Source organism: Anthonomus grandis, chromosome 14, assembly GCF_022605725.1.
Source record: "Anthonomus grandis grandis chromosome 14, icAntGran1.3, whole genome shotgun sequence".
NCBI lineage: Eukaryota > Metazoa > Arthropoda > Insecta > Coleoptera > Curculionidae > Anthonomus > Anthonomus grandis.
The window spans coordinates 6979717-7002141 of record NC_065559.1 but is presented as its reverse complement, the minus strand read 5'-3'; the positions used below and the strand labels follow the sequence as shown (position 1 = coordinate 7002141).

The following is a 22425-nucleotide window of genomic DNA, read 5'->3' as shown; positions in this document are numbered from 1 at the left end:
ACTTCGTTTTGACTGGGATCGATTGCGACCAAGATATTTGGCATCTTGTTATTTTTATTACTTGAAATTCTATAAACCTGGATGCGATCGTATTTCTTTCTCAAATATGAAAACGATAGTCGCTCGGTTCTGTTTTCCTTCTAAATACCGATATTACGGCAAAGCGCCGCGAATCCTGTCGGCATGATTTCTACTAAACAATAAATCCTGTAATACTTATTCCCTGCTTATGATTCAAGAAACGGACCGGCTACATCAATAGCAATCCTTTCAAAAGGGCTTCCTCTGTTAAACTGACGCATCAAGTCCTTCTGCTTTCTCTATGGCTCATTACTTGCCGCACATACAATGCGTTTTCTTCACTAATCCCTTACGTCTGCCTTGCTATTGACCCAGTCAAATATTTCCGTTCCTTTGTTACTCCAAGATGTCCTCTTGACACACCGGCATGGATTTCCTCTAGCAACTCCGAAATCTGACATTTAGGCACAGCGATTTGTCTATCTTTCAAAATTATAGAGCTCCCTTGTTCCCAATATAAAAGAAAATACTTGGCAACTTTTTTCCAAGTTGGCTTCTTTCCATCCTTTATTCGAGACCATCTGGATTTCGGGATCTTCCTATTAGTCTTTTATACGATTCTCAATAAGTCAAGTATTATCGACGAAGCTGGTTCTTAACAAATGAGCATCTTTCTCCTCTGCTCGCTGCAATGTTTGTAGTCTTCTGGACAGGGTATTCTGAATAAAGTATTTGCATTTCCATAGATTCTCCCTGGTCGATGTTCAGTGTCAAACTCCTGCAGCCTTTATCTTGCCACTTGACTCTCCGGATTTTTAAACTGAAGGAGCAGCAGGAAACCATTGAGCTACATGTAAAAGAGAGCCATCGCTTTGACAACAGCTAGCAACTTTCGACTAGTGATGCAATAATGACACTTGGACAGTATTTTACTAGTTTAGCCAATGACTTTTTCTTCTTGGCCATCCTCAATTTGAGATACATTGCTAGGGTTAGTGTTCAGTAAAAATGTTTCTTCAGGTAGTGGATAGCTCAGGATTGGTGCGCCTATCATACCCTCTTTTAGGTGATTGAGTATTGGGACCACTGGAATTTTTGTTCTCCTTCTGTCAGCCTTGTCAATGGTTTTGCGATGTTGGCAAAACAAGGGCATAATCCTTAGAAACTGGGTAGGAACTGACCCATCTTTGACAGTCTGGACCTGGAACCGCAACTCCTCGACCAGAAGGACCTGAACCAGATAGTGACCTTTCTTTGGGCTTAAGTAAAGTTTCCAGAACCTCGTAGCCTAAGAAACAATTCTTTCACAATTCGTAAGCAATCATTGCAACGCATTAACGAATAGTGTGTAGAGCACAACGCTGTCCCATGATCTTCACCATTGGATAATGTGAAATGTTACAACAAAACTGTTCAATAGAATAGATTGCATTTTTTTTCTTCAATTAAAATAACAATATTTTTAGGTTTTAATACGTTAACTGCCATGGGACATAAATGTGGTGTCTCATATTACTTTCAATCCATACTCATGTTACTTCCAATACCATTGGGTTCGTAGGCAAGCGCTAAACTTACGTGCTATCCAGGTCGTGATAAATATTGTTAAAAATTAAATGCGGTTCAAAGGTAAAAACATCATTCACACAAGACAGTACAGGACTCATTTTTGCCCTTGTGATCTCCATCTTCTCTAATAAGTCAAGTTTCTTTCCCTTGGGGCTCTTATGAAAGATTTTTACATTTTCCGGGATGGAAGGAAAAGAAGTGTTTTGAGGACAATAAATGACTTGCAAAAGCCGATTAAGTCTCGGTGATTTCGGTATCTTTGTGTTTATTATATTCTCTTAAGTGTTCCTGCACTCTCGTTTTTATTTTCCGTCCAGACTGACCAATGTAAACGGCATTACAGTCCCTGCAGTTAAGTGAGTAGACTCTCGATTTTGTTAAGGGTTCCCTTTTATCTTTAATGTTTGTAAACATAACAAGCTTGTAAGCTTTTTAAATAATGTGTTGGAACTTGAATGTTTGTGGTGTTAATCCAATAGCTTCACCGGTAAGTCATATCTCAACATTGTAATTTATGTCTATGCATTGTTGTTTTTATACTAGGGTTGCTTTCTATTTTCCTTTAGATCTGACGATGCCTTAGAGCGAAACGCGTGTAATCGTATTATTTTTTTTAATAAACATAATTTGAGACCATTGATGTTGTGTCCCTCCAATCTCTGAATTTTTTTGCGTTATATGGAACTGAAAGAGCGCGGCTGTAACTATCTGAAACTAGTTTTGGTTTTTAAATTTGAGACTCGAAAGATCCACTTTCATGGTTTCAAAAATAAGTCATTCATAAAATCAAAATGTATAGAAAATAAACATTTTTATTGATTAAAATACAGCATAAAAGCAAGAAAGCTTGAAAAATAAACGAAATACATCAAAATTCAAACAATTAAAAATTATTTGGTACAGTTATGTACCTAAAAAAAGCGTTTAGATTCTCTTTGCAGTTCTTGATAACAAAGAACGTATCTGTTACCAACATCTTCCAAAGAATGTTGACGCCTTAGAAAATTGAAAGGCTTTCAACGTTCTAAGGTTGACGCTCTTCCAAAGCAACATTTTGCCTGAGTTGCTCAATATCAAGACCTAAGAGACTGTTTACGATCTCCTGCTTGAACTTTGTGATGGACAGTTTTTCATTCGCTACTTCTTAATGCATTTACGAAAGAACGAAGGAATTTAAGAAGACTTCATTTGATCCGAAAGATCAATGTAGGCTTTATGTTTGTTTTAGTCAACAATCGTAGCAGGTTTTCGGAATTCTTTATCATGGTTACTAACACATCAGTGGTTTTATGGATAAGGTAAGCACATCTCTTTTGTCCTTCCACTTTTGGAGAATTATACCTGAGATGCTTTCAGATGCCTGGGTTTCTCCTTTCCTGGGCTTTTTGTTAACAATTTGCTTAGGATTCATTTTACGATTTGATAGAAGAGTGCCAACTAAATAAGTGTTCCTGGCAAGTAGAGCATGTGCCAAAACCACACTTGTATAATAATTATCTTGTAAAAATAATCCGTCCTTTGTCAAGTAAGTCATTTGTAAGAGTGAGTACTACTTTTGGTGATCCAGATCCCTTTTTGATGCACAGCTTATAAAGTTTTATTCAACGAACTTGTGCATTCGGAGGAAAAAGGATGCCTAATGCATACGGATGCTACGACTCTGCTTCACGAAATGACAGGCTCAGGTAGGTGTACGCAACATTTGTTGCACATCGCCATTGATTTAAATTTTATGTGTTGAGGCTGCGTGACCATACGAAGAGTCTCAAAAAAAATTACCAAAAAGTTTCTTATAATTTTTTTTTAAAACAAAATATTCATGAATGTTCTAGAACACCACAATTACCTTTTGAAAGAAAGAAAAAAGTTGGCCGGAGGGACTGATTTTTTTTCAGCATTACGGCAGTCAACGTGTTAAACGGAATTTTCTTAACAAACGTAAATTTTTTCCAGAATTTGGTTGTTTCATAAGACTTTTTCCTCGATCTTTAAAAAATATCCTTTGTTTTCGCTTTCTACCACTTCCTATATACACGATACCGTTAACATAAAATGATCGAACATTTGGATGTGTTTGAATGAAACGGTATGCGGCTGTGACATAATAAACGCCATACGTAATAAAGGAAGTATATATATAGAGATATGACATCCTCCGTTGGACTGTGAATACCTTCGCTCCACACATTCGATTTCGCTACGACAAACGTCGCGAGTTCTAATTTTTTATTTTATCACAAACGAGGCTAGCCTCCGGACATTTCGACTTTATTCATCGGGCAAATTTAAATACATATTTAATTTTTATTATTTTATTTTATAATGAATTAGCATAGAAAATATTAGTTTTTCGATTACTCTGTAAAATCGTCTTTTATTAATTCTAAGTATAGAAGGTATGAGAATGGCGAAGTTTACTTTGACTATTCTTACATTAAGCTGAAAATACAGGATTTATTTGTCTATTGTTATCCTTTTCCAATGCATATTTTTAGAAAAGACTATTGTATATATGACTTTCCTACACATTTACGTAAGGTTGGAGTCGGGTTGGATTGGATTAAATTGAATAGGGTTGGTTCAGTTTTTATTCGGATTTGTTCAGTTCTATGCTATTTAGTTTTTTTAAATAAAATAATAGAACACTATAGAACTCTCCAGCAATTAATTTAGTTTTCATTGCATTTTTAATGTACTCGTATATCGATATTTACATAAACATTATGGAATCTCTTCAACTACGACAAAATTGCAAAATATATTTGCCGAAAATTGACAGATTGCAAATTCACGTCGAGCTAACTTGTCTACATTATTGTTTGACCATGACTTACACCACTACAGCACTTACTGTGTTATTGTAAAATCAGTGCTGAATGAAAAAAAATTTCATCTAAATTCTTCGGTCAATTGATGGTACCATTCGCGACACAATTGCTGAACTTCACTTCAGTTTTTTTTAATACTGGACATCATTACATCAACTGGAATGCGTAGAGAGCATTTAGCTGACAACAGTGCTGCTGTAGCTGGTTTAGAATCTTACAAACTAAAGCTTGTCCAAGCCACTCGAAGTCGTTTTTTTTTGCTGAAACATAGTGTTCAGCAACGAGGCTCATTTCTGAATCAACGGTTATGTAAACAACTACTGGACACCTTTGAATCGACTTAAATGCGTCGATGCCATTTACCTGAGAATATTGCTGCTATAGTCGAAACTGTTCGGGAAGATCACGATCAAACGACTCGCTGACATTCTCAAGCTTTGGGTCTCGCTTGTGACCTATTGGGTCTAATTTAGAAGCCAGATCTTGGATTTGGATTGCTCACGAAATATAGCTCGTCCAAGAATTGAAGCCAATCGATCTTCGTTTACGACGGGACTGTAGCCAGTAGTCACTGAAACAGGTCAGCTCACGATTAACCGGTTTTTTTTTACTTTGACACATTGCTTAGCAACCAGGCTAATTTTTGGATTAACGGGTATGTAAACAACCAAAATTTTAGTATTTGAGCAAAATATTCAAGACGTTCAGTCTCATACTGACTTGTGGTTTCTTCAGAATGGCCCAATATGCCACCGTTTATTTAAGGAAGATTGTGATGAGCAAATAATCTAGACACAATGACCAGTCATGGTATTTGTCGTCTTTTTGTGGGGCTATATGAACTTACAGGTCTATATAGACGCTTCGTTAATGGGGTTCCAGCTGATATGCTTGAGAGGGTGCTTAAAAATTGGACACAATGGTTTCGAACATAAATGAGACAACAGTAATTATCTATATTGGAAAAAAAAGTGATTTTGAGTTAGAGTTTACCTAAAAAGAAGATATAAGCTTAATGGCTTTATGCAACATTAATTCCACATTTTTGTTTTAAAATAAAAACACAAAAGTCTTCAAAAACAACTTTACGTTCTATTTGGAGAAACTGTTTAAAGTATAACCAGAGGTACCTTAAGTAATATCAACAATTCTTATATATTTTAAACTAAAACAGATTTTCTTGAACTAATAACCCGTCAAATTGCCAACACTACCTAAAATTTATTTACTTTTTATTAAATTTGTTGTTCTTTCGGTCAAACGCCCTCCTCAGCCATAGTTGAATTGCAGTTTCTGCTTCCTTCCTTGTATTTGCCAATGATGTAGCACTTAATGCTTCTAAAAGAATATTAATTAACGTAATTAAAATTAGAAAAAAAACTTGAATAGTCACCGATAAGCAAATTAGCCACCCTGGTATCAGAAAAGATTCTTTTGCCCTTTCGGCCCAGCCAACTGTATTTTAAAGCTTGCTCGTTACTAATTAATAAAGTTGCCACCCTTGATATAAAATCATAAGGTCTTGAACCTCCTATTTTTGCAAGTTCTAACACCTAAAAAGCAAATTGTAGCGTATTGAGTGGAGAAACTTCAACCACAATACTTACTGCATTATGAAAATCTATAGATTCTGTTAAATATTCTTCCAAAATAGCCATATCTTCATCAGACGATATGGGAAAGCTCACTGGTATTGCATTAAATAAACTGTTGCGTGCCGTAGGTTCTTTTTTTATCAAAATCAGCTCTCGCCTTAGTTCCATCACTTCGGTTAATACATCGGTCATTAAGCCCCTTAAAATATGATTTTGATGTAAAATCGTTTTTAAGATTTCACCTAAAAATGATGCATTAAATAATAAGTAATTTTAATAGAATTTATAAAAATATATACTACATATTTTAATACCAAAGACCTGGCTTTCTCGTTAGGTTTTAGAAAGAATAAACAGACTCAATATTAAAAGCTGCTGACATTTCGCCAATCATGCTATCAGTTTTATAAGAGGTTCGTTTACAACAAGACAGATCAGATACTTGCAATAATTTTCTTTCTCGCATAACATAAGCATCAATCTTTACATCTTCAAATTAATCCTTACATAGAGCACACTTCTCCAGGATTCCATAATTAACAGATATTCCAAGACCAGTAATAGATTAAATCACCTTTGAAACCACAAGTCCTATTTAAATTTCTGTTGCAGCTACCATAAGAAATACTTTATTCACTATCGTCGAAGCTCCACCATTTAGACTTAGTTTCATAGGGTGATCTGTACTCTACTTTTCCAATCTCATAAGATCCTGTTACGATATGTCCGTGTTTTAGCCTGTAGTTAAGTTTTCTTAGAATAGAAAAATAATTTCTTCGATATTTTTTTCACTCTCAATGAATGTTAGTGTTATATATTTCATCTGAGTCTTGTCATCTCTGCTTAACCAAGTCATTGGGTCATCGGGTGGGTTAGAGTTGGCAATATAATTGAGTCATTTGATTATCTTAACATTATTGCAGTGCCCGAAAACTGTACTGAAAGCTCTTTATCAAAGCCGTTCAATTCCAGTCCAAAGGTATGACTTTTGCAGATATTTCCTTGATTCTGGCTTATTGATTGCTCAGCTCAGCCTGTATAAAACTTCATAGTTGCACCATACATGTTCAGATATTTCTTCTTATTATTTCCAATGCAACTTTCCGTTTATGGCTCATGGATATCTCCTATATGAGTTATAGGGTTTTACAACCTTTGATGATTGATCTTGATGGAAATGATCTCTCTCTGGAAATGACTTTTAATTAAGCCTTTGACGGTACTCTTCCCTTATTCCCTCATGATCTTGATGGCCTAGTATCAGTTTATCAAAGTAAGCCTTAGTTTCTAGGACATTTATTCAGTCTCTTACAAGCTTTGCTACTTGACGCTATTTGTATTTGTTTCTATAGTGTTTATTTCTTTGGTATATATGATAATTACGTCTGCCTGGAACACTGTAAATTAACCGTAAGGCATTGTCGGTCTTCACCAATGCTGGCATCGGTTTCATTAGTCATTAGTCAAGTCAACTTTAAGTGAATTTTCAAATCTGTATTTACTATGGAGAAGTATGCATTAAAATATTACTTTATCTCATAGTTTCTAATATTTCTGGCAATATCCCATATGCCAATTCTTCTCCTGATAATCTCTAAAATGTTTGTACTTAAACTTTATCATTTGTTATTCCTTCCTCCAATTTATTCAACTGAACATTCAATAATTATGAATATTCAACAGTTTTTTTTTTTTAATTTTTACTCGACTGATACAGTCGAATGCTTTGGTAAAGTCACAAAATACAGCAGCAAAAGACATTCCATCGTTAGTTTTTGCATAAGTGTCTTCCAGAAAACTGAGTAAAGCATCAACTGGCATATAAGATAGTGATAACCTGTAACCCTCGGGGGAACCTGTAACCCCTAGAGGACGCGTCCCCAGGTGGCGGATAGGGGAATGCCTTCCAGATATGGGTGGTAGGAGGGAAATCAAATACCTCCCGCGGACCAAACAGGTGTGGGTGTCTGACTCCAGAGGAGCGACCCAAAACAGCGTCTGACCCAAAATGGACGGCTGAAACCAAAACTGGCCAACCCGCTAGGCAAGCGTGGCCTTTTAATGCCAAAACCCTTCCAATGTTGAGTTCTAAAACAGATATACCCCAGGCAAGTAGAGTGAAAAACTCAGAATCTCGCACTGATAGGTCAGGCCGCCTCATGGATTCTGAGGGAGGCAAAAACTCAATAAACCCGAACATCTACCCTGCCTCAAAGATCGAAATCAAAATTGCTACGTATAACACCCGCACTATGAGATCAAAGGAACACCTTGAGATCCTGGAAAACGAACTAGAGCATATCAAATGGGATATAATTGGCCTAAGTGAAACTAGACGTCAAGGAGAGAGTGTGACCACCCTTACGTCTGGACACCTATTATATCAGAAGAACGCTGACACAAACTCACATATGGGTGGAGTGGCGATTATGATAAACAAAAAACTAAAACACCTAGTCACTAAAACGGAGGCTGCTTAATTCAAACAGAGTAATATACATTATATTAAAGATCAATAAAAGATGCTCCATGCAAGTAATCCAAGTATACGCCCCTACAAGCTCCTCTCCAGACCAAGAAGTCGAACAATTTTATGAAGACATCGAGACAGCTCAAAGGTCGGAAAACGCCAAGTTTCAAATCATTATGGGAGATTTTAACGCGAAAATCGGCCGGAAAAACGAAGACGATCCACCAAATATAGGATCATATAGTATAGGAAACCGAAACGACAGAGGAGAAATACTACTAGAATACCTCCAACATCAAAATCTATACTGTTTGAACACCTTTTACAAAAAACCCCCCCAGAGAAAGTGGACTTGGAGAAGCCCGGACGGACAAATAAAAAACGAAATAGACAATATAATTTCCTACAGACGAGACATATGCCAAGATGTGTCTGTCTTAAACTCTTTCGATACAGGCAGCGACCACCGATTGGTCCGAACAAGATTGCTAATCAACACTAAAGCTGAAAGGAAAAAGATGGTTCAAAAAGGAAACTATCCAACCACTGAAACATTGATGTCAAAGGTACACGAATACCAAACTATTCTAGAAAACAAACTGCACAACTTAAATTACCTGAAGAAAATAGAACTGGACGAGCTATCAACAACCATAACGAGCAGTATCCAGGTAGCAACAAAGAAAATTTGCTGTAAGTACAAAGAAAAAAAAACCATCCAAACTAAGCCCAAACACACTGAAGCTAATAGACCAAAGGAAAAGAACTGCCAGAGACTCAAATGAATACAGGGAGATATGTAAAACAATAAACAAAGAATGTCGAAAAGACCTAAGATCTCATAATAAACAGCTAACAGAAAGAGCTATTGAACTCAAACATAAAAGTATTCAGGTCAAATATGTCTGGAGGAAGGAAAACACTTTTTAAAATAAAAAATAAAAATGGGGAAACGGTTACAGATAGACAAGGTGTAATAAATGTCATTCAAGACTTCTACAAGGACTTGAATACATCAACCCTGCCTAAACCAAACATCGCCTGGCAAGAAATTCGGAACGTTGGATCCGAAGATATACCAGAAGTAAACAGAAGCGAACTAAGAAAGGCCCTGAAGCAAACGAAAAATAGGAAAGCACCTGGAGAAGACCGCGTTACCGCTGAGATGCTAAAAATGGGAGGAGCAGCGCTTGAGCATGCCCTTTGTCTCCTTTTGAACAAATGTATTAGCAAAGAGAAAATACCGGAATCCTAGCAAAATGCCGAGGTTGTTTTAATCTTCAAAAAAGGAGACAACACCAATATTGCAAACTATCGACCGATCAGTCTTCTTTTACACTTGTACAAGCTTCTCACAAAAGTTTTACCAACCGGCTGACAAAATAAACTTGACTTCTATCAACCAGTCGAGCAAACAGGATTCAGGAAGGAATTTAGTACAAATGACCATCTACAAACCGTCCCTACTCTAATAGAGAAATGCTCCGAGTATAACATAACTCTGCACATGGCGTTCGTCGATTACGAGAAGGCTTTCGATTCTGTCGAGACCTGGGCTGTCCTGAACGCAATGGACGAGGGGCAAGAATTGACACAAGATACTCCAAACTTATAAAACACATCTACGACAATGCAACACTACAAGTGACCATCAACGAAGAAGCATCAACAAATAAGATTAAGATAGAAAAGGGGGTCCGCCAAGGAGATACCATATACCCTAAGCTCTTCACGATGGCACTGGGAAGCTCGTTTAAAAAGCTGCCATGGGGAAATAAAGGTATCAACGTAGATGGAGCTCGACTAAGTCACCTTCGATTTGCTGATGATATTGTTGTCATTAGTGATGACATCAACGAGCTAAAAGATATGTAGGAAGAACTGCAAGAAACATCAAAACAAATCGGACTCAAGATGAATCTAAACAAAACCAAAATAATGACCAACGAACAAACAGTAATAACTATCGAAGGCCACGCTCTCGAAAACGTCGAGGAATACATGTAACTAGTCCACGCTGTGAGACTGGGAAAACAAAACCAAACAGCCGAAATCTCCCGGAGAACAAGACTTAGCTGGGCAGCATTCGGAAGACTAGGATACATTTAAAAATCCCAAAGCATCCCAATTAATCTTAAGCGGAAAGTCTACGAGGCTTACATATTACCCTTTACAACGTATGGACTCGAGACGATGACACTGACAAAGAGGAGCGCAGAAAGACTCAGAACAACCCAGAGAGCCATGGAGCGCGCCATGCTGGGAACTAGCTTAAGAGACCACATTAGAAACGATGAGATTCGAAGAAGGACAAAGGTAACGGATGTCACGTTGCAAGGCAAGACCCATCTAGATGAACTAACAAAATCATGCAATGGCGCCCAAGAGCCACAAAAAGAAATGCGGGAAGACCACCAACGCGGTGGCGGGACGACATCCAACGAATAGCAGGGAGAAACTGGCTCCAAACTGCCATAGATAGACAAACACGGAAAGCACTGGAAGAGGCCTACATTCAGGAGTGGATAGATACAGGTTAGAGAAGAAGAAGAAGAAGAAGAAGTTGTAAGTTTGATTGGAGCGATGACTATTTTTGATAAATTAATTATAGCTGACTTAAAATATATATAGGCATCAATGGAGAATATTCCTCTAATTGAATAAACTGGAGGAATATTTCGTGATTTATATAAAATATTTTTAGATGCTCCTTGTTTCTATCTCAATGAGTGCTACTTCACTATTTTTATTCTGTTATTGCTGCTTTTGGAATCACTGTTGATTTTTGTCTACTGACTTCTTAGTCCTTACCTAACTGTTAGTCCTTTGGTTCGTTGGTTATACATACATGTACTGGTTGTTCATCATCAAATACACTGATTGTCGGAGAAGTATGTAGTAATATATTATTTTATTAAATAGTTTCTAATATCTCTGGAAATATGGCAACAATTCTTCTCCTAATAATCTCTATTATTCTTCTTATAATTTTGTACCTAAAATTTATCATTTGTTACTCCAATTTATTCAATTGGACATTCAAAAATTATGAATATTCAGCAGTTTTTTTAATTTTTTTTTTAAATATTAAGTCTTTAGGAAATGTATCAAATAGTTCAGTCATGGTTTTCGGGCCAGCCAATAGTCGTATCGCCTGTAAAAATCTTGAATATTCAGCAGTTTTCTATTTTCACTCGAGTGATACAGTCGAATGCTTTGGTAAACTCATAAAATACAGCAGCAGAAGCCATTCCAGCGTTAATATTGGCATAAATGTCTTCCAGTAAGCATCAACTAGCATTTAAGATAGTGATAGATGTGAGTTCTTTTGTAGTGTTAGCAGAAGGCTTTGATATGGTCTAAGACTGTTAAGGGATTTAAATCAAACGTTATGACTATTTTTTTTTAATTGCAGATGACTTAAAATCTATATTGGACTCAATGTACTCTCCCAGGAGAGTACATTTAGTTGTTCTTGTTGAATTGCTCAAATTGAATAAATTGGAGGAAAATATCGTGATTTATCTAACATATTTTTAGATGCTTCTTATTTCTATCTCAATGATTGCTACTTCACTGTTTTTTTCTTATTTTGCACCTTTTGGATTGATTTTTGGTTTTTATCTACTGATTTCTTAGTCCTTGTCTAGTCGTTCTTTTGACATTCGTAATAGCTGTTTCTTGGTTTTGTTGCGTTAGGTAATCTATCCATTATAATCGAGTCCACTACATGAGCCAGACCCCTTTATTTTATCTTCAACTCTTCACTTATTGAAAATCATTTTCCCTATTATTAGAAATCGAGCTTAATATCTCCAATATTTAAATCTGGAGATCGATCACTCTTAAACTACAGACCAATAAGCATTATCAGTGCTATAACTAAGCTTTTAGTTAGTTTTATCTATGACTGTCTTGTCACATTGTTTGACAAGGGTATATATTGGATAACCAATTTGGTTTTTGTCCTGGGTTATCTGCAGAGCTGAATCTAGTTAGTTACAACTACCGGTACCTTGGAGAATGGGTTCACACCATATATACCGACGTTTTCAAGGCCTTTGATCGTATCAACCATGAGTGAACTTGAATTTTAATAATTTAAGTAAAAAATATACAAAATATTCAGATACTGATTTTATTGATAAATGTATACATACTGAAATGCTTTTGCAGATTGGTAATTAGGGATATATCCTATCAAGAACCGCTTAAGTCCTCACCTAAATATGCAGTTAATATATGAACATTTACCGACTTGTAAACGAAACTAAATCACATTTTTTCTCTTAAAATATAACCAAAGTATTGACTTCTTATTAAATTATCCAAATTATGGCACCTCATATTAAATATATAATAACTTAACAGTATTATAACTATCTTACGTCCGTCTAATAACAGTAACCTTCTGCGACAACATAGTGTCCATCTTCTTCAACAGTCTCAAATTCTTTTCGTGGTTATGGTACCCACGCACCAGCACCTCCCTTCCCGTACTAATAAGTCTTGAAGGACACTTAGTCTTGTAAAACGAACTGCACCTCCAGTCCGTCCTGTCCATGGTTCTTTCATAAAATACGAAATCGTATTGGTTTAGTATTAGTTTTGATTGTTTTTCGCCAACTTCGAAGTAGACCATGTCTAGAAAATTACTTCGGTTGGTTTTATTTATTATCTTTTTTTATATGGATATAATACAGGTTATTTAAGATTATTGGTTTGTGTTTTAATTGTTTAGGAACTGGATATACAAACAAGCGGTTGCCCAATGGAATTATTTATTAATATTTTTAAAAGTGATGTCATTTTTGTATCAGGTTGCCGCTAGTTACTTTGATTAAACACACATTATTAATTTGTTTTATCAAGTATGATCAGAAATCGAAAACTCCACAGTTAGGTTTTCTGGACGAGGTGAGACTTTCTGGATGCCGTCTCCTCTGATTGTTCTTCCGGCTGTTTCTTAATACATCCTTGACAATAAACTGAATTTTGGGTTTGATCCAGTCATCGACATGACGGATCTGTGGTATCTCGATATTGGTTTCAACTCTAATCATCGCAACTCCAATTGAAGTATCTCCTTCTCGTCTTCGGCCTAATGACAAGGTACAAACGTTTCTGCAAGTGAAAATGAAACCAAGCAAAACTTCTCCTTGTTCATATACAATTTAATTAAATTAGTGTGTTTACTTGATAAGCCAGCAGTATAGTTACAAAGGGGTGAAGATGAATCAAGATCAAAAAGATGAAACAATACAGGTTACTTCTAGTCATCTTCCTAATTTAATATCGGACAAATCTGAGAACTTGCGATGAAGGTAATGTTTATTCGTCGACAGCTACAGCTCATCAATTAGTTAAGATATTTTTTCTGGCTCACTGCACTTTACGGTCTACATACCACACCTCCATATAAATAGATCGCGTTGAGCCTCTAGAAGTCATTCCATGTTCAACTATTGTGCTATAAACAGCTCCAATATGATGTATCAACTGTTTCCATTTATTAGTGCGTGCTCAGCTGTGCTGCCCGTTCTTCCTACTGAGGTTTGGTCTTTAATTTTGAGACAACTGGATCAGAAATCTTTACTATCAGCGGTAAGAAGTTCTAACTTTTTTCACTCAATTGCTCAGGGGGATCCTGTTTTACGGAAGACGCTCAAACAAGGGATTGAGCAGGAACAAGAAGAAATTCTTTGTATTCTGACGAAACCTGGTAGGAGTGCTGCTGTAACTAGAGCAGAACGTGCCCAACTATTTGGAAGTAATGTTCAGAAGAAGGTCTCAATTCGTAAGAATTTACATATTTTCCAAGATGGTCTAAAGGAAAAGGGAGTAACATCAATAGGTAAAGCAATAAAAACTAGTAGTAAGATACATAGATTTAAGCCCTATAGATTGTAAATGCTAAACCCTTAAAATATAAAATAAAGAAAAATATATTTTTAGGAAACGAAACCATATTTGTTTTATTCCAATACGATATCCATACTAAGAGAAGGCAAATGAGTAAACGCCATGACAGGGTCTTTCTTAGTCCTAGCCCACATTTATTTCACTTGAGTTTGACCCATTCGTAGCCATGGGACAGGTGAGGAATATCGATCTTGTTTATTTGCATTGCAATTCTAATTCGTTCTTACAACTCCAATTGACATCCTTCTCTTTCGGCCGAATGACAGGTACTAGAGTAAGCCAATTATATTTGGTCACCATGCTATAATTCTTTTATTGATCTAATTCACGGTGTTCAACGGGAATTCCTGAGTCACATGGGCTGTTTACATTATCGAGTGTTAGGAGCTTGGAATAATGCAGAGTGAACGCAATGACCTCTATTTTCTCTGCTCTATAAGCTGTTTAAAGACATTGTTCATCATTGTAGGGTGCAGTCGGCATTGTTCCAAGTATCATAACATGGAATAAATTATGGACACCTCTATCCTCTTGTTGATATGCAATTTATTAGTGTATCTCCTAGATGGGTCTGTAATCTTTGACAAGGAAAAAATAAATGATTTACCTTTTAAGCCGTATCCAAATGACCTAGCCAACGTGAGCCATTCAGTAGTTTGCCATGTCATGTTGATGGATGACAAATGGCTAATCATCGCCAATGGTGGTGTTGGAACAAACTCTGCATGTCGAGTGATAAATTGGTGCGCATTGGCCATTTGTACTGCATCCACGCAGTATGGTAAACTTCCCAATGGTAAATGTTGGCTCACGTTGGAATTTTATTTTTGATATTAGATTTCTTTTGAAGGGTACTGGATTAGAAGTAGATGTATAAACATCACCAGATTACTGGCTTAAGTATTCAATCAAAGACTGCAACTTTATTTGTCAGAGAAGCCATTATAACCAACCTCTGCTTGTAGTAACAGTGATGGTTTAAATCAGGTGAGGCTTCTGGACATCGTTATGGATCATAATCTGTTATTTGGTAAGCACGCGAATAATCAAAAAGAACAGTTAGTAGAAATGTTTTGTTAATGGTTTACCATGCCTTAATACAATCTACCTACAACTGCTTGTTGTGGAAGATCTGAGTTTAAGGGATAATGATAGAGATTCTTTTAAAAGTCCCCATCTCCTTACACTGCCATCACATTATATCTTTGGATGTTTATTAGATGCAAAAAATAATCTAAATTATTAACCATAGGTCAGAAAATCGTAAGCGAGTAAGTCCTCTAGAGATTCAATTCCTAAGACTCAATAAGGCCTATATCTTCACTACATATTATGTCTGAAGCTTTTTTAATAAGCTTCCAAATAACCTTAAACTTTTAAACGAAATACATTTTTCTTCCTCTGTAAAAAAACTGCTTGCTAAATTTTATAACTTTGATGAGCATTTACGAGAAGAATTGTTAAATCCCAGTAATACCTTATGTATCTACTAGGATATATCATTTTAAAATTAATAAGGTCGCCAAAGTGTTTAATTTTCTTTTATTGAAAATTACTTACACTTCCACACCCTTTCAGTTATTCAGGATTTGTATAGATTTTTCCAGCAATGCCTTCCTGTGAAAAATACAGGTTTCTTTTAGCCATCTTGTGAGCATTTTCTCTCTGTGCCTACTAAGAAGTTTCTTTATCGCTGAAGATGATGTTTACTCATCTAAAGCTATAGCTAATCAAGTAAATACCTTGTTTCTTTCTGGATCATTGCACTTTACGGTCTACATACCACAGCTCCATATAAATATATCGCATAGAGCCTCTAGAAGTCATTCTATCTTCAACTATTGTGCTGTCAACAACTCTAATATGATGTACCAACTGTTTCCCTTTATCACTGCGTGCTCAGCTGTGCTGCCCGTTCTTCCTATTGAGGTTTGGTGTTTAATTTTGAGACAACTGGATCAGAAGTCTTTACTATCAGCGGTAAGAAGTTCTAATTTTTTTCACTCGATTGCTCAGGGGGATCCTGTTTTGCGGAAGACTGTCAAACAAGGGATTGAGCAGAAACAAAAAGAAATTCTTTGTATTCTGACGAAACCTGGTAGGAGTGCTGCTGTAACTAGAGCAGAACATGCCCAACTATTTGGAACTAATGTTCAGAAGAAGGTCTCAATTCGTAAGAATTTACATATTTTCCAAGATGGTCTAAAGGAAAAGGGAGTAACATCAATAGGTAAAGCAATAAAAACTAGTAGTAAGACACATATATTTAAGCCCTATAGATTGTAAATGCTAAACTTTTAAGATAAGATTAAAGAAAAAAATATTTTTAGGAAAAGAAACCATATTTGTTTTATTCCAATACGATATCCATACTAAGAGAAGGCAAATGAGTAAATGCCATGACATGGTTTTTCTTAGTCCTCGTCTACATTTATTTCACTTGGGTTTAACCCATTCGTAGCCTTGGGAGAGGTGCGGAATCTCGATCTTGGTTATATGCATTGCAATTCTAATTCATTCTTACAACTTCAATTGACATCCTTTTCTTTCGGCCGAATGACAGGTACTAGCTACAAACGCTTCTTCTGATGGAAAAAGATGCAGTATTCTTTGTTGCCGTGTTTGCGTAGTTGAGTGCAGCTGTGGCCAGAAAAGAACATGCCCAACTATTTGGAAGTAATGGTCAGAAGAAGGTCTCGATTCGGAAGAATTTACATATTTTTCAAGATAGTGTAAAGGAAAAGGAAGGAATATCAATAGGAAAAGCAATAAAAACTAGTAGTAAGACACATAGATTTAAGCCCTATAGATAGATTGTAAATGTTAAACTCTTAAGATATAGGTTAAAGAAAAATATATTTTGAGAAACAAGACAATATTTGTTTTATTTACGATCCATAGTCTGTTTATATTTGAGAGAAGGCAAATGACTATATAGTATTGAGAACTAAGGATGACCTTATATCTAAAATGCTTTGTCTCGGTCTTCGTCTACACTTATTGCACTTGGGTTTGATCCAGCTGTGGCCAGTATGTGAGAGCTATGGTATTACCAGACTTTATTCTTTGAGTTTTAACTCTAATCCATCTTTACAACTTAACTGAAATATCTCCTTCTTCTTGGCAGCCTGAATGGCAAGGAGTATTTTTTGTTGTCATCTACTCTGGGGTAGATCTATCCTGACAAAAAATACAGGTTACGTTTAGCCATTTTTATGGTATTTTCTCCCTGTGCATACTGATTTTACCTCTATTCTTACAACTCCAATTGAAACATCTCCTTATTCTCTTTCGGCCGAATGAGAGGTACTAGGTATACACGCTTTTCCTCAACGAAGAAGATGCAGTATTCTTTGTTGCCATCTAGTGTAGTGTAGATACAGTCTGGAGTAGGCCAATTATATTTCATCATCATACTATTATTCTTTTATTGGCCTAACTCAAGTTTATAATGAAGAGTACAAATAGACAATGCATTTTGATGTTCGAACATTTTCGCTTTGATAGCGGTTTTCCCGATGCACATCAAGGGGCAGTAAATTTTTTTAAAAGGTACTGGATTCAGCAGTGAATATATACAGCACCAGATTACTTGTTTGGGTATTCAATCAAAGACTGCAACTATATTTGTCAAAGAACCCATTAAAATCAACATCTCATTCCACACCCTCTTAGTTATTCAGTATGCTTATAAATTCTTCCAATAACAGCTAACTGTCAAAATATACCGGTTATATTTAACAATCTTGTGAGCACTTTCTCCCTGTGCATACTGAGAAGAACGCTGAAAGTGATGCTTACTCATCGAAAGCTACAGCTGATCAAGTAAAGATCTTTTTTCGTTGTGGATCATGTCTGCGTAACACACCTCCGTATAAATAGACCCCGCAGAGGCTCTAGAAGTCATTCTATTTTTAACTATTGAGCTGTAAACAGCTCCAATATGATGTACCAACTGCTTCCCTTTATTAGTGCGTGCTCAGCTGTGCTGCCTGTTCTTCCTATTGAGGTTTGGTGTTTAGTTTTGAGACAACTGGATCAGAAGTCTTTGCTATCGGCGGTAAGAAGTTTTAACTTTTTTTACCTAATTGCTCAAGGGGATCCTGTTTTTCGCAAGACCTTCAAACGAGAAATCAAGCAGGAACAAGAAGAAATTCTTCGTATTCTAACGAAACCTGGTAAGAGTGCAGCCGTGACCAGAAAAGAACATGCTCAACTATTTGGAACTAATGGTCAGAAGAAGGTCTCTTAATGTTGAAAGAACGAATTGTAAATATTTTTCCTTTTTTTTAACAAGAAAACTTGATGAAAAATTGATCTTAACTTTTGCAAAATTACAAAACAGTTACCACTAACCAAGTCTTTATTTTACTCTCGACACGGGTTTCGCTAACGATGTTAGCATAGCATTAGGACAGTAAAATCGTTGACAGTTCGGTAAAAAAATATTGAAAACTTCAGATATTGGTGCTAATGGATCTGTTTTACGTCTCTCGATTCTGTCGGCTGGATTATCAAAGCGCAAAGCTACTAATAAAGTTGCAAATCTATTTTTGCTCATTACACATCGAAATATTTCACGTCCTGTCCCATCTGTATTAAATATTCTCTCTAGTTTTTTATGCTTTGATTTGAAAGCTGCTGAATAAAATAATAATCAAATAAAAGCCTTAATTCAACTCTATCATATCTATTTCTTGCAACTCAGATCTTTCAGAATTTTTATATCTTGCTCTCATGCTTTCTAGTTTATTGTTTGTCCATTGAAGTATTGTTTGTAGAACATCGTCCGTAAACAAGAGATTCCAGCAAGTTACGGGATCAGCTTCATTTCCTAATGCAGCAGATGGTCGCAATCCTGGTATTTGCATTATAATGTTATGTTTCTCAGTTCTAAACCGAGAAACAAAGCTTTGGGACGACCACTTGTAGCGGTTTTTTCCGTAAAAAGACACTCCCTGGTTTTCATCAGGATTATCGTCGTATGGCAGCTCACCAATATCTTCCGCTTCAATTTCTGAATCTGTGTCATGTTCACTTTCTTCGCAATAATTTTCGTCTATACTGTCTTCGTCACTAAAGTCCTCCTCCTCGTACCAATTTAAAAGTGTCGACTCAAAATCTGGGTTTCCTAAACGTTTTCTGGATGTTGATGGAATATTACTCATATTTACCTGTTAGTGATAAAATCTCAATAAACAATCCAAAAAACATAAAAAGTCCGAAATATAAATACTTACGTAATTGTAAATATTTTTCCTTTTTTTTAACAAGAAAATTTGATGAAAAATTGATCTTAACTTTTGCAAAATTACAAAACAGTTACCACTAACCAAGTCTTTATTTTACTCTCGACACGGGTTTCGCTAACGATGTTAGCGTCTTCGGGAGAAAATTAAAACTATTTGTTAAGTTTCTGAAATTTCAATTTTTCAAATTTCTGAAACCTAGGATGTCGACATAAATGAGAATCTGCCTTAGTCGAACTTGTGTATGCACATTTTAAGGCATCTTTTCAAACTTTTTTGATGGAATCTCGGCGTTGAGAGGAGTCAGAATGGAAAAGGCTTTGCTTTTCTTGGGGTAGGTTTCAGGGAAGAGAAAAGAGTTGACTATGGTAGGTTCGAGACAGGACCAATTTTTCGACCCCGCCCCCAAACCGTTTAGTTCTCCGTCGGACCTACTTTATATACTCCTCCATGTGTTGCGGGACCAAATTAGATAAATGTTGACTTCTCGCCACGGCATATTTGGGTCCCTTTTTGCGAAAATTTTTAGTTTGAATTTATGATCTAATTTGAGCACTCTACCTTAACTTTGTGTGCAAATTTAAGTATGGTATTGATGTTCCGGTCATCATGCAGATTAACATTGCGCAGATGTTTATTTGTTCCAGAGAAAGCTTGCTTATCTTTAATTAAAAATGGATATAGAGAGTGAATAACCTCGTTATGCAAGTTAGCCTGTCTTTTTGTATCATGATTATAATTAATATATATATACGACTGTATTATACGTGCCTCCTCCGACCCGACATTTCGTTCAAATGATTGGATGGCGAAACGTAATTTGGTATATTACGTTGAGCTTGATGGGTCCATAAAAAAAATTTTGGTGCATGGTCAAATTCCTTTCTTGGGACACTAGAACTTAAATTCAAAACCCTTAAACGACTTCAAACTTTTACAATTCATAGGTTCCAGGAGGCTTAAGAACTGTTTATTTTTTAGACAAGATCGGTATACGGGGTGGGTTATTATGACCTAACAATGTTAAAAAAAATCAAACTGCTACAAGGGCTAAATGCTTTGCAGAAATTCTAATTCCTTTTCAGTCCATTATTTGGACTCTAAACGATAACTAATTCGAAAAATTTTCTTTTGGCAAAAAGCTTAATACCATATAACCGAACTTTTGTAATTTATACAGGACGGGCAATAATGAACTTGCAATGTCCCACTCCCACTACAGCATTCTGCTGACCCATAGATAAAGTCCAGTTCAGAGATCTATTAGAATCTTTGATGTGTCGCAGATGCCGCAGTAACTAGTCCGTGCGCCTATGTCGTATTTATTGTCGCATAATATACATGTTTAAATGGCAAAGTTTTATATTGTTTATCTATGAAATCATTTTAAATTTACGTAAAACACCATGTTATACATTATTTTTTATTTTTCTTTTGAAAATGTCCATTTTTAGAAAGAAAATAATATCACAAGGAAATAATATCAAAAAATTGACCGCGGACTAAAATCCAAGCATCTTACAAAATATTTTAAACACTTTCAGTACTCATAGACCTCTCAACTCTTTTTAACCAGTCTATTAAACAAAGATAAAACACCTCCTTTTTAGGTTTATTTACTTTCTGGATTAGTGCTATGGTATATAAGAAGGCTATTTCTAGGTAAAAACTAACTGTATCAACCACAAGATTGCGCAGCTTTTTGCTAGTTCAATCAACAACGTATATCTTACCCTTTTCAAAATAACCATAGTATCACACTGGCAAAATAAAAATCCCATTAGTATTTTAAGACACCCTGTATATTTAAACAAATCAATATTTCTGGACAATTACTTTTATAATAATCTCTAACACTTAAATTCTAAACATGTTCTTTTTCATATGTTTTTAAAGTTAAAACATAACGCAAGACATAAAATTAAAAGTGAAAACTATCGGTTTCGCTATTCTAAAAAAGCAAATTAAATTTGTGCTATTAAACCAGAGGCAGTCCTTAAAGTAATTAAACCGGCTAACGAAAAATGGCACCTTTACCCGTTATTTTTTAAAATAATAAAAGCAAATATTTAATAAGTGGTCGTACCGGAAATTGTCACTATTTTATCATTCAACACTTAACTATACTAATACATTATATGTAATATCATAGATTTTTTTTTCAAATTTATTTATATTTTTGCGTTTTATATAGTCTGTAGAATGAAATGATAATATATACAATAAAATCAAAACTATTGAAATAGCTAGCATTTATTATAATTAAACAAAAGGATGAAAGGTGAAGGATATTGTCGATTTTTATTGTTGCTTTACTGCCATACAGCGTAAACCTTCGGAATTCTATTTTATTTTAAATAAAAAGACCATCAGCCTATATGGACAAATAGAGATCTCATCTCAGTAAGAAGTGGGCCAGTATCGCCAGTAAAGACAATTAAAAATTCTGAAGGAATTAGAGCAAATAGTCAACTAGTTCAAGCAAATTTGGTATTAGAAGTGGTGACTAGTATCCTCACAAGTCTGGTTTCTATGATACCTACCCAAAAACTAGAAATATCTTATCAGGAATTTATTTAAAATAATGACTAAAGACCGAAGTTCATATAGCAGCAAGAAACTAGAGAAAATAACCATGTGCTATCCAATCTGGCAGCTATGATCTGCGTAAAACATATACATTCTTTAACTCATGAATTATGCATTATGGTGTCCAGTATCTTAAGATTGATGATCTTCAGCATGTTCATCATTCACTCAAAGGTAAAATC

At 35.6% G+C, this 22425-nt stretch overlaps 2 protein-coding genes across 3 annotated transcripts in view; both read right to left on the bottom strand.

The window, feature by feature from the left end:
• LOC126744810 (glutamate receptor ionotropic, kainate 2-like) overlaps window positions 1-22425 on the bottom strand; it is a 504704-nt gene that overhangs the window by 358184 nt on the left and 124095 nt on the right. The gene's annotated exons all lie outside the window — the stretch shown is intronic.
• LOC126744811 (uncharacterized) lies at window positions 5489-11443 on the bottom strand. Of its 2 annotated transcripts, none has more exons than XM_050452373.1 (4): window positions 11295-11443; window positions 6026-6212; window positions 5812-5971; window positions 5489-5756 (listed from the first exon to the last, which is right to left on the bottom strand). In XM_050452373.1, exons 1-4 carry the CDS (start codon window positions 11327-11329, stop codon window positions 5644-5646), a joined length of 495 nt encoding a protein of 164 aa, XP_050308330.1. In that variant the 5' UTR covers window positions 11330-11443; the 3' UTR covers window positions 5489-5643. The 2 variants fall into 2 exon arrangements, with proteins under 2 accessions (XP_050308330.1, XP_050308331.1); XM_050452374.1 differs by having other exon boundaries at window positions 6026-6255; window positions 11295-11415.